At 45.1% G+C, this 13,639-nt stretch overlaps 1 protein-coding gene across 3 annotated transcripts in view; it reads right to left on the bottom strand.

Moving 5' to 3' along the window:
* Positions 1-13,639, bottom strand: part of KSR2 (kinase suppressor of ras 2) — a 517,020-nt gene that overhangs the window by 95,913 nt on the left and 407,468 nt on the right. For 2 of the 3 annotated variants that reach the window (XM_019039457.4, XM_055358127.1), the window contains exons 8-9: positions 9,339-9,406; positions 6,011-6,135 (exon numbers count right to left, since the gene is read on the bottom strand). In XM_019039457.4, the coding sequence (XP_018895002.2) occupies positions 6,011-6,135; positions 9,339-9,406 (193 nt within the window). The remainder of the gene's footprint in view (positions 1-6,010; positions 6,136-9,338; positions 9,407-13,639) is intronic. The other variant, XM_055358128.2, reaches the window with a different exon arrangement.

Here is a 13,639-nt window from a genome sequence, read left to right on the forward strand (position 1 = left end):
TAATTGCATTTCCATAACAATGGACATATTAGTGTAAGGAATAATATGTCAGTGACGTGTGGTGTGAAGATTTATCATTTATGACTATGATATAGAAAGAAGCTCCCACTCGGCCCAGGGGGCAGGTGAGGTTTTTCAAGGAAGTTGGGGGCCAATTATATTACACGAGGAAAAGAAAGTCAGGCATCTATCCACCCTCCCAAGCCTTGCTCTTTGAACTTCTTGGAAAATTTCAAGAAGTTTCCATAGATGCTCTGCAAAAACATGGTCATCGTCTAACTTTAAAAAAAAAACCATATAGGCTTGTGCTTCTACATGGACATTTGTCAGCTTATCTGTCTCATCCTCTAGACTAGGCACTCCCTGAGGACAGGGAGTATGTTATATGCATCAGCACCTAGCAATGAGCCAGTCACACAGTCACATGGTGGCCCCTCAGTAAATGTGTGCTGGATGAAAGAAAAAAGAAAGGAAGAAATGGAAAGAGGAAGGGTTGTATGGAAGAACAGGAGAGAGGAATAGAGGAGGAAGATCTATTTCCTCCCACTAGACTGTTACTTACTCATCTTGGAATCTGCAAAACTAAGCACGGAAACAAAAACATAGGAGGTAACTAATCAATGTTATATGAATGAATGAATGACCTAAGCAATTGAAAGGAAGAAAGGATAGAGGGAAAGAGGGAGAGGAGAGAAAATTGTCTTTATGGTGGAAGGACTTATCTCTACCTCTTTGAGGACAGACTCATTAATACATATGGTACTCACTTATCCTGGCAGAATTGTTACAACAGGAGGGAAAATCTCTTCTGCAGGTTAAACCCACATCTGTGTCTGAATGGGACCAGCAGCTGGCGGTTGTGTTCCATCAGAAGGAAACTTATTAAACTCTACCAGTTCATGCAGGGAAAGGCTAATGGCATAATTCCTCTTTCTGAACATAGATGAGAGCTGGAAACATCCATCAGAGACCATCCAGTCCAACTACTTCATTCTGTAGGAGGGGATGCTGAGACTGTAAGGTGGGAGGAACGGCCTCCTGGAGTCACACAGAGCATTAGTGGCACAGGTCCCAAGTCATGGCTCAGAAGCAGAAACACAAGGTTGTGCCAAGTAATAAGAAATTCACATCTGACTCTGAAACTCAAATAGAAGCACGTTCATCACCCAGGTTTCCACTTCAGCCAGCTGAGCACTGATTTGGACATGGCGGTGATGGTCATTGTTCTCCCATGGACACTTTCTAAGGAAACTGTCCTCAGCCTCCAACCCAACAGCCTTTGTTCAATGGACTGTCTTGTGACCACTTATCTTGTGACCTCCATAGCCCACTCCCAACACAGGATCATAGGCCAGAGCATAATGGCAGCTGACCAGTGACCTATAATATGGGATGGAATGATGAGATAGGCCATTAGGAAGAAGAGCAGAGAGCATTAGGAGCAAAGGCTGAGATAAGATGAGGTTCAAAGAGAACAGGGGAGCCACAACAGGCCAGAAAACAAAGAAGCCAAAGGTCATAAGGAGTAGGAACTATATGGAGGCAGAAGCAATGATAGAGGAAAGAAAGACAAAAGTAGAAGATGAGGAAACCAGCCAACAGTAACAACACATCAGAGCAGACCCATAAAGAGTAGCTAAGTCAGGGTCATGATGGAAGATCAGAACAATGGCCTATGGGCTTGCTTTGGGTCCAAGGAGCTGGACTGAGCTAAAGACCATCCTCCATGTCTAGTTTCATGAGGCCCAGCTCCTAAATGATTATTTCCCTTTCCCTGAATTGCCCCCATGTCCATCCTTTACAAAAGACAACTCATTTTGCTGAGCCAGCCTAGGTGGGTCTCTGTACCTTGCAACCAACCAACAAAAGCAAACCAGCATGCAGCCACTTCAAACAGCTTGAATACAGCAGGCAGAGATTCAGCCTCTGCCACTACTGCAGATGGTATTTTTGATGGCTTGATGTGGAAGTACAAGGGTTGTAGCTCGGTCCCATAAGGAATTGGCAGATGCTACTGTTGCTGCTTCTCCTCCTTCCCCCTCCTCCATTCTCCTCATCCACCCCACTCTGTCTTCCTCTTCTTCCTCCTTCTTTCTCCTTCTCTTCCTCTTCCTCCTTCCTTGCCTCCTCCTTCCTTCTTCCTATTCCTCCTGCCTCTTCCTTCTCCTCTTTCTCCGTCTTCTTCATCATCAAGCTACTTCCATGCCCTGAGTATTCAGAATTTGACTAAAATCCTTTATACATATCATACATCTAATCCTGTCTGCAACCCCAATGATACCTCCTATTATGTCTATTTTACATAAAGGAAAACTAAGGCAGACAGATCTTGAGATAACTGGCCCACAGTCGTAAAGCAAGTTAAAAAGCTGAGTTGCAAGCTCAGACTTCCTGATTCCAAAATCTACACTCTAACCACTGTGCTGGGTGAAAAAGCAGGGCCTTTGTGAACCTGGATTGACTGAACTAGACAGGAGACAAGACAAAGAGCAGTGAAAAAAAAAATCTTCAGACCAAATTGGCTCAGAAATTTATTGCACTAACCACATCATTGCCTGACAAGAAGAATCTGTGTGAAGCCAGTGAGAAGGGAAAGAGGGGAAAAATAACCCAGCCCTATGATAGATCTTGTCCACCTTCATGTCAAAGCTGCTTTCTTAATAGAGGTTAATTTATTTCCCTTATCAAATTCTCCTGCTGGCAGACAAGCAGAACAATGTCACAGTCACTGATCTATCTGACCTATGTTTCAGTCTCATCTGACACCAAGAGGCTCACTGTGCCTGTAAAGCCAGAGAGAAAGGTCTCAAGGTGGTTCTGAGCTCCTCGTCCCTCAAAATGTCACAAAGGAAAGAATGGGTTCTAAGGGATGCACAATTATTATACTTCCCAGAAGCCTCGCCATTTGAATTTGCTCAGCCCTCCCAGCAGTGGGGATCCCCTCTCCTAGAGACCTATATCTTTTGCCAATAACAAAGGAAAAGTGGACGCGGCCTGATGTTTTGATCAGAGGCCCCCAAATTTAAGCTGATAATAATAGCTAGAATCTCCTGGATATTAACTATGGGCCAGGAAGTACACTGAGTGCATTTAAATGTTGATTATTGAATTCCATCCTCATAACAACTGTCTGAGGTTGGTGTTCTTATTGCCTGCCACGGGCTCTTTAAAACACGACTACAAATCCGTGGACTCTTCCCACTAAGAGTTGAGGTCTGTGTTTCTTCCCATTGAATCTGAGCAGGCTTGTGACTGCTTCCATCAGTAAAGTGCAGCAGAAGTGACACTGTCAAAGTTCCACCTGTTTGCTAATTCAGTTGCTCTTTGAGCCATGAGCTACCATGTAAGAAGCCCGACTACCCTGAGGCAGCCATATTGTGAGGACACCCAAGCATTACAGCAAGTCCATATACAAGTGCTCTAGTTGACATCTCTGCTGAACCCAGGCTTTGACTCAACCCAGCCCAGGCACCAGACATGGAGTGAAAGAGCCTCTAAATCAGGGGTCAGAAAACCTTTTATGTAAAGAATCTGACAGTAAATATTTTAGGCTTTGCAGGCCATGCAGTCTCTGTCATGACTACTCAACTCTGACATCATAGCACAAAAGCAGCCACAGAAATATGGGTATGGCTGTGTTCCAATAAAATTTTATTTACAAAAGTAGGTTGTGGGCTGGATTTGGCCTGTGGGCCATAGTTTGTCAATCCCTGTTTTAGATGACTCCAGCCATTATCTGTGTGAGTCTTCCCAGTTGATTCCCATTATGGAGCAGAGACAAACCATTCCCTCTGCTCTCTGTCCTAATTCCTGACCTACAGATTCTGTGAGTATAATAAAAGGATGATTGTCGTACGCCACTAGGTTTGGGTGGTTTGTTGTGCTGCAGTAGATAACTGGAACAGCCCCATTTTACATACAGGAAAACTGAGGCTCAGAGAGATTAAGTTACTTGCTCAGTCTCACAGCTAATAAGCAAAGGAAGCCCTGGCTGGCTGCCAGGTTTGCCTGATTCCAGAAGCCAACTTCACTCAGCTGCTGAAATTATGCCACAAGGAGCCAGATGGTAAATGGCTTCGAGATAAAAATGGCGGGTGAGATAGCTTAAGAGCAAAGGGACACACAAGCTTTGTGGGAAGACATGGAAGGAGAGGTCAGAGATAGAGGAGGGACCAAATTATGCATGGGCTTTCAGGCTGCAGCAGAGTCTGATTTGTTTTCTAGATGCAGTCGAAAGCTATTGGACGGTTTTTAAGCAGGGCATGACATAATTCAAATTACATTCATTAAGTATCACTCTGGCTGCTGTGTGGGAAATGGATTGGGAAGGGGGCAATCCTCTCTCTGTGTGTTGCCATTGAATAGTGAGTCAGCTATCATGACGTTCCTCTAGGACCTGAACACAGGTCAGTGCCCTCCCGATCCTTGGGCTGATGTGCTTTTTCCACTGATATCGTTTGGATATTTGTCTCCTCCAAATCTCATGTTGAAATTTGAACCCAATGTTGGAGGTGGGGCCTAGTGGGAGGTACTTGGGTCACAGGGGTGGATCCCTCATGAAGAGTTTGGTCCCTTTTTTTGCGGTAATGAGTGAGTTATCCCTCTATTAATTCCTGCTAGAGCTGGTTGTTTAAAAGAGCCTGGCACCTCTCTTCCTTCCCCTCCTCTCCCCTTCCCTCCCCTCTGCTCTCTCTCTCTCTCTCTCTCTCTCATGCACGTTTCCTTCCTTCCTTTCACCGTGTGATGCGTGCTTCCCTTCACTTTCCAACATGAGTGGAAGCAGGCTGTGGCCTCCCCAGAAGCAGATGCTGGTGTCAGGCTTCTTGTACGGCCTGCAGAACTGAGAGCCAAATAAACATTTTTCTTTATAAATTATCCAGCCTCAGATATTCCTTCATAGCAATGCAAATGGACTAAGACATCTACCTTCGACATAATGCATGCAAGCTTTGAGATGCTTGGAAAATCACCTGCTGGTGTGTGCAACCTTTGCCTCCTACTGTGAGGCTGGGCATACCCCCGGGATAGATTTGGTACAGCCCCATCAGCAGACCAAATAAAGGATACGGAAATCAGGCCAGAAATTTCTAGGCCACAATTGAAAGAAAGATGCACAGAGGGGCCCACTGCTGACCACCTGTCTGAGGGTAGAAGCCAACCAAATTGCCTGTTGCTCAGAGCTCAGGGCCCCCAAAGAAAACCCACCCATCCAGCCTCTACCAGAAGCTCAGAAATAGACCCCTATTCCTTGGAGGTCTGATCTGACAGATTTGTCAGAAAGCCCAGAACCATCTGCAAAGTTGGTCCTGGAAGATGGTGTTATGGTTTGCCTGGGTCTCCACCCAAATCTCATCTTGAATTGTAGCTCCCACAATTCCCACATGTCATGGGAGGGGCCCAGTGGGAGGTAATTGAATCATGGGGGCTGGTCTTTCCTGTGCCATTCTCGTGATGGGGAATAAGCCTCACAAGATATGATGGTTTTATAAAGGGGAGTTTCCCTGCATAAGCTCTCTCTTGTCTGCCACCATAGAAGATATGCCTTTCACCTTCTGCCATGATAGTGAGGCCTCCCTAGTCACATAGAACTGTGAGTCCATTAAACCTCTTTTTCTTTATAAATTACCCAATCTCTGGTATGTCTTTATCAGCAGCATGAAACAGACTAATACAGATGGCAAAACCTCTCAAAGAGCAAAGCAAGTGAGGTCTGGACCACTAAGGAAACTCCTTTTAAGTCTCTCCTCCCATCCGTTGTGCCTTCCTGGACACCCTCATCCATTCTCATTCCGACATGCCCTCTTTCTAAATTAGATTTCTGGCACACAAATCTCTCCACTGATCTCTGGATGTCCCTCAAGCTTTAGTCAACACAAACATCACAGAATTAGGGGAGCCGAGATGGGCTAGGAGGGAGCGCCATACTCCCAGATCAACCCTTCCTCCCTCCTACCCCTCACCCAGCAGTGCCAGCCCCACATGCCGAGACCCAGTGGAAGCCCAGCCTTACCTTGTTGATTTTGTTGGTTTTGGGGAGCGTCTGACTGATGTGCAGGTCTGAATAGCGAGGTGGCTTCCGTAGAGGGTTGTTGATGTCACACGGAACGGACTCTGTCCGGACTAACCTTGCTGGATCCGTAGGGGTAAAAACATTGATTTGGGAGTTTAAGTATCACTTTGTCTTCGGTTATGCCAGGACGGCATAGCTCAGATCCCACCTCTTAGGCCCACCCTCCAGACTGGAGGACAATTCACTAAAAGTGATAATCATTCTGTGGTAGGATCAGGGTATTCTCTGAGGTTTGCAACATATTTCTATTGTCCATATATGACTTTTGACAATTAAGACGATAATAATAAAACTAAAGCCATCAGGTTTTTTTAAAAATACCATAATTGTTTCTTATTGGCAGACTCAAAACTCATTTTAAATACACGAGGTTCCTGATTTCTCAGGGCCTGTGATGAGTGGACAAGCTCATCATGGTGCCCTGTCCCTAACTTTCTAACCTCTGTGTTAGGATCATCTTTCATTCCTTTTGGGATTTCTCAGGCCTAAGCAGCCTGCCGCACATTGAAACACTTTGTCCTAAAAAACTTTGGATCCCTGAAAGAAAGACAGCTGTTCCAGGAAGTTAGGCACATAGTAGATGCTAAATAAATGCTTCCTGATCCAAATCATATCGCCCAAGCCCCTCTCCCTTCTGTTACTTCTATTACTCACAGGGAACACAGCAAGGGACAAAAATGAGAAGCTCAAAATCAAATTTGATGCCTGGTATTGTTACTTGTTAGCTGTTGTTGTTGTTGTTGCTTTATTGCAGTGGTGAGGGGAGGGTGTTGGTTGAGAAGTTTAAGCTCCGGATTGACCCAGGGATTTCATTTCTCTGCTTAGCCTGAGCTGCCATCACCATGGAAACTGACTATATTTTCAACTTCCAACCAACGGAGAGAAAAAGCAAGAAGCTGGTGGATTTCTGCAAAGTTCAGTTCGCTCTGTATGTACAGACACCTGCCACCTTTGAACAAAAGGCGGCATGGCCTTGAGGGTGGATGGGAGGGAGCCCTTCTTCAAATGTCAGCCTCTGAAAGCCATCACCTTCCAGCAGGCTGCTTCTGTCCATATGGGAATCAGCCTCTAGCAAAACCCTCTACAGAGGAGAATTTGGTGGGAGGCAATTTTTCCAATGAGGCTGACCCAAGGCGGGGTCTCAAGAGAGGTGAGAATTCAGGTTTTAAAATAGCCTCATTGAGTGTATACAGTTATTCAAGGAACAGATGGTTCTCAATTAAGGATGTGGGGTGGGAACGGCAAGAGAAGGGAGCTGAAGACTTTGCCTTCACTTGCAATTTTCTCTGTTTTTGGAGATAAACAATGCAACGATCATCGAAAACCAACTGCCCGTTGGCTTTGGGACACATCACAGTGCTTTCAGCAGCAGTTTGCCTCCTTCTTTAAGTTTCCCTTGGGTTCATTCTAAATTAGGGCAGATTCCCAGGAATATGCACTGATCAAGGCCAGGGGAGATGGGAGTGGGAAAGTGAGAGGACAGGGAAGGAGGACTCAGTGTCAGATTAGCAAGTTGCTGTACCCTAAAGTTGCTCCCTGGTGATTTGAAGGCTCTGTCCATCCTATAGATGAGGGGCTTGCAGGGAGGCAGCCAGCATGACTTTAAAATATTTTAATAAACTGCTTACATTTAAAAATAAGCATATGGGCCAGGCGCGGTGGCTCACGCCTGTAACCCCAGCACTTTGGGAGGCAGAGGTGGGTGGATCACCAGGTCAGGAGTTCAAGACCAGCCTGACCAACATGGTGAAACCCTGTCTCTATTAAAAATCCAAAAAGTAGCTGGGTATGGTGGTGGGTGCCCATAATTTCAGCTACTCAGGAGGCTGAGGCAGGAGAATCGCTTGAACCCAGGAGGCAGAGGTTGCAGTGAGCTGAGATCGCACCACTGCACTCCAGCCTGGGCAACAGAGAGAGACTCCATCTCAAAAAACATTGAATAAATAAAAAGTAAGCATATGGCACATAAAATTCTCTATTTGGGCTTTTGTTGGAAATGTCAGAAATGCTGGCAATGTAGGTCCACATAGCTGGAGTGGCTGGCTACCCTCTCTAGATGGCACTTTGGTTTTCCAGTGTCCCACAGCCCGCTCTGGCCAACTTCTCTCATTTAGGACATCTACTTGGCCCTCGTAGGCATCTTAGTTTATGTCTGACTCCTGCTCTAGAGCAGTGCTTCTCCACTTTAAGGTGCATAGGAATTCCCTGCAGATCCTGTTTAAAAAGCAGATTCTCATTCGGTAGGTCTGAGGTGGAGCCATAAATCGTGCATTTCTAACAAGCTCCCAGGTGATCCTGATGCTGCTGGTCCATGGACAATGCTTTGAATAGCAAGGATCTGGCCTACGATGTGCAGTAGAACTTACTGCAATCAAAAAAATGTTCTATATCTGTACCAATATAAGCCCTTGAAATGTGGCTGGTGGGACTGAGTAATTAAATTTGTGTTTTTATTTGATTTTAATTAATCTAAATTTAAATAGTCAAATGTAGCTAGCAGCTACTGTATTGGGCAGCACAGGTCTAGGAAGCCCCTCGGAGATAAATTTCAATATGGATAATGGAGTCTGGGGGTGATCACCCCATAGGGCAAGGATCAGGGGAACTATTTTGAAAGCTGGACTACAAAAGTTCCCAAGGCAGTGTCCCTTATGAGTAAGTCCTTGGCAGCCAGGAAAAAGCCTTTCCTTCTGTCTTTCCTTCCAGCCAGATTCGTCTTGCTTTTGCAGTGGAATCCTGGTAGCGGCTCTCCCAGGGCTGCTACTTCCCTATGTGGACAGGTTGACCCAGATACTCCTAGGGCCCCAGGAGATGGGACACAAATGGCCCAATCCAGCAGACCCAAGACATACCCCTCCTCATGCCTACTTTTGCGAGGCCAATTGATTAAATCTAGAGAACACACAATGGAAAAACACCCAGCCAGTGCTCTTTTTTTGGTGGAAAGAAAAGCAATGGGATTGGTAAACAGAAGAGGCTAGAAATTAGGAGAGGAGACAGGATGAGATAGCAGGGGTTAAGTGGGGAGACAAAGGGAGCTAAAGTGTCAGAGGGACCAGTAGAGGGGCAAGAAACAGGGAGAACAGGCATAGGTGAGGATAAAGGAGACAGATGTCAGGAAGAATGGTGTCAGAGAGAAAGAAACAATGCTGGAAGTATGTGGGGATCAAGAGGCATTCAGAACCAACCTGATGGGACAGCTATGTGGGGGACCTGCAGGAGCCCCACCTCACCCCTACCCCTAGGGCAGTAAGTGTTAAATAGTTACCTCCTCGGTGGATGATCAGAAGATGACAGGGTGGGGCTTCTTTGGTGCATTTGTTGTGGCACTTTAACCTGAGAAAGATAAAGAGAGACAAAGATGGATAGGTGAATGTCTGAGTGAGCGGGTAGGTGGGTGAGTGGATGAATGGATGGATGGGTGGATGGGTGGATGAATGGATGGGTGAATGGATGGGCAGATGGATGGGGGATAGATGGGTGAGTAGATGAATGGGTGAATGGATTCACAGATGGATGGATGGGTAGGTGGATGCATAAATTGGTAGATGGATTGATGCATGGGTGGGTGGGTGGATGGCTGGGTGGATAGATTGATAGGTGGCTGAACAGATGGATGGATGATAGATGGATGGGTGGATGAATAGATGGATAAATGGGTAGGTGGATGGATGGGTGGGTGGATGAGTGGGTGGATAGATGGATAGATAGATGAATAGATTAATGGATGGGAGATGAATGAACAGACAGATTGATGGTTGGTGTGTGGATAGATGAGGAAATGAATAGATAAATAAATGGATAGATGGATGGATGGAACGATGGATGGATGGATGGAAGGATGGATGGATGGATGGATGGATGGATGGATGGATGGATGGATGGTGGATGGGTAGGTAGATGGATAGCTGGATAGATGGGATGCCCCCAGTGGTCTGGAAAGCTCTGGGTGCTGTGGATACTAAGATGTGAGATGAGATGGGGCAGCTACTGCAAAGGCATATCCTCAGCAAACCAGGAAATTATCTCTGGAGAGAGGCTTCTAGTATCCCACTCTCTCAGGTAAGTCTTCGGTGGTCCAAGAATGGATGGCCGCTGTTTTATTAGCACTGCCCACACGGACTTCATGTTTTAAAAAATATCAAATATCATGCTTTTCCCATCAGCCTGTATTTATGATCATCATCACAATTCTTCTCATCATCTTCCATTTACTTGAAGATTCATTTTATACTATGTCATTTAATCTTCATAACAACTTCATGAAATGGACATTATTATCATTCCCATTTCACAGATGGAAAAACTTGGATTAACTGACTTGCCCTGACAGAAAACCAGGGTCAGGGGTCCCAAAGGTGGCCGCTCATTTTTCTTAAAGCCTCACGCTCTAGGACACATTCAACCAGGGCTTCCAATTATAATGAAATCGGTGCCAGGTATTAAGGTTTAGAGGCATACAGTTGAAGAGTTTAGAATGATAATGTCTTCCTTTGAGAGGAGCCAAAGAGGACACCTTGCTCTTTCCCCTGGAGTTGCCTGACTTCACAAAGATAATAAAAATCACAAATTACTGCAGCCTGGCTTTGTCCTTTTCTTTTAGAGTTTTATGTCAATAGGATAGATACACGCTGTGGAAGATGCTGTAAGTGCCCCATTCATATCCCCTTGGATTCTCTTACCATTTTGCACATACCAGTCTAACTTCCAGCAGCCAACATCTTTGCCAGATGGTGGCCCTCAGGCTGCTTGGAGATTTAGTATTAAAATAGACGTATACATTAAACTCAGAAGTAGGAACTTTACAGTTGCCCCCTACTCTCTTCCTGATTTGATAGTTCTCTTTAAAATAATGGTTTGAATATGCAGGCACAGACTCAACATTGATTCCTCCAATTAGTCTAGTTCAGTGGTTCTGAAAGTAGTGTTCTCAGACCAGCAGCATAAGCACCACCTGGCAACTTTTCTGGGGCCCCCTGGCAGATCTGCTGAATCAGTACTCGGAGGCTAGGCTGCAGCAGGCAGCACTCTGGGTCTGAACAAGCCCTCTAGGTGAATTGGATGCATGCTCAGGTGTGAGAACCACCAGCCTACCTGATTGTTTTGGAATATTTGTGCACATTTCCCCAGTTTTTCTCTTGTTTGGTCTTTCATGGCTCTGATGGGGCTCTGAATTCCTCTCTGCAAAAGTTAGACCTGGGACCACCAAGAGTGCAGAAGGGGAGCAAGGAGGGACATAGGAAATATGAGACAATGCTGAATCACGGGGTGAGACGTAAGCCCCTCTCCAATTCTCTTTCAATCTGATGGCACCAGAGAGGTCTCTCCAACACGTGCTATCTCCGGTCCCAGTTTTCGACAGGTAGCAGTATCCACAGGGAATTGTATCAATGATTTTTCCATTTGAAAATTTATTTTTTCCAGGTTGCCTTATGAGATGGTTTGAATATTTGTCCCTTCCAAATCTCATGTTGAAATGTGACCTCCAAGTTGGAAGTGGACCTAGTGGAAAGTGTTTGGGTCATGAGGGTGGATCCTTCACAAATGGCTTGGTGCCTTCCTTATGGTAATGAGTAAGTTCTCACTCTATTAGAGACCCTGAGATCTGATTGTTTAAAGGAGCCTGGCATCTCCTTCTATCTCTCTTGCTCCCTCTCTCACCATGTGACACCCCTGCTCCCCCTTCTCCTTCTGCTATAAGACCTTACCAGAAGCCAACAAGAGGCTGGTGCCATACTTGTACAGCCTGCAGAACCGTGAGCCAAATAAACTTATTTTCTTTATAAATTACCCAGCCTCAGGTATTCCTTTATAGCAATGCATAACAGACGAACACACCTTATATTAATGGCAAATGATGTTGTTTCATTTATGATAATGAGATACGTTTTCATCTTTCAATAAATTTAAGTTTTAAAAGGCCATAAATAGAAAATAAGTAAAAATAGTACAACGGATATGTAATTATGATAAAATCATGACAGAGTGTTAGACAAATGTCTGAGTTAGACTGGGAAAAGTTGACTTAGACATTTTGGAATCTACAAAAAGAGGACATAGCTCTTGGCACCAGAAGGTCTAAGACGGTTGAAAAACATTTGGAAGTGCTGTTGGTCATGAAAGTCATAAAGACTGTAGGACACTGAAAATAACAAGAACTAACATGTATGATGTGTCAGGTAATATCCTGAGTGCTTTACATCATTCATTTAATCCTCGTAAAGCCCTAAGAAGTAGCAATTATTGTTAGTCCCATTTTACAGAGTGAGAAACTCAGGCTCATCAAATTTGGATAACTTACCTAATGTCAAATGGCCTGTAAGAGACAGAGGTCCCAAGCCCAAATTTTAACCACAATGCTAAATGCCTTCATAACTTGCACTCTTTTTGCTTTAACATCTTGGGGGTAGGTGTGGGTAAAGCAGAAGATTCCCGGGAACTATAACTACCTGAGTCAAAATGCCCTTCTTTGAGACAAGCCTAAGATAACACCTAACTCTTCCCAATACAGATGCTTGACTTCACAAGGATAATCAAAATCCCAAGTTACTGTGACCTGGCTTTCTTTGTCTATTCCTTTTCTAAGACCCTCAGACTCTCAGACTTATGGGAAAGGTCCCAGCCCCCATGGGAAAGCTCATGATGCTTCAAAGCCCTGATGCAGAGCTCTGCTAAATGTGAAATGGGCCTTTATTCATTCAACACTGAGCTTGGCCTGGAGTGCCCCAGATACTGGAGATTCACAATGAACAAGGCTAATGCAGCCTCTCTGTTTATGGGGAGAGATGATAAATGTATAAGCAGATAAATCAAATAATTGCAGATGTCATAAGATCATGAAAAAATATTACAGGGAAATGGGTTGGGGGGAATGATGGGGTATGAGGGAGGTCCTTGGGTAGGTGTCAAGGGTAGGGGAAGCCGAGTTCCAGCACAAAGGTTTGGAGGGCAGAACAAGGGTGGTGAGTTCAAGAGTCAAAAGTTAAAGGTCAATGAGGCTTTTAAAGTGATGAGAACTTTTAAAGTGAAGAGAACAACACGAATGGTGGGGACATGAGGAAGGGGAGGTGGTGGGGACCCCAAAAGCTAAGTCAAAGGGTCTGCATTTGAATCTGCAGGTGCTGTGAAGCCACTGAAGGTTTCTGAGGACCATGACATGGCCAGACTGATGTTTGGGAAGCCCTGAGCTGTGGGGAATCTGATGTCAAAGGGGAGTCAATCCAAGAAGTTTCTGCACTTGGAATAGCTGGACTCCACCCCAGAAACTTCAAGAAAGAATTTTTTTCCTTTCTAACACCCCCACCTATAAGTCATCTCTAATAAACCCAGCTGGAAGAGTGCCTTGCAGATGCAAAGAAGCCCTGTTGGTATCTCGTGGGCAGCACTTTGAATCAGGGGCATGCAATTTAGTTTAACCTGTAGACCACTGCTAACCCAAGACAGAACAGGTAAGGCTGCTCATGACCTTGGCCTGTTTCCTGCTCTCCTCCTTGGCATTTTTCCTCTCCAGAGTCCCTTATTGCTTCTCTCTTGCAGTAATGGAAAAGCCCTCCTTGACCTCTGTCCCAG

Source organism: Gorilla gorilla, chromosome 10, assembly GCF_029281585.2.
Source record: "Gorilla gorilla gorilla isolate KB3781 chromosome 10, NHGRI_mGorGor1-v2.1_pri, whole genome shotgun sequence".
Classification (NCBI taxonomy): domain Eukaryota; kingdom Metazoa; phylum Chordata; class Mammalia; order Primates; family Hominidae; genus Gorilla; species Gorilla gorilla.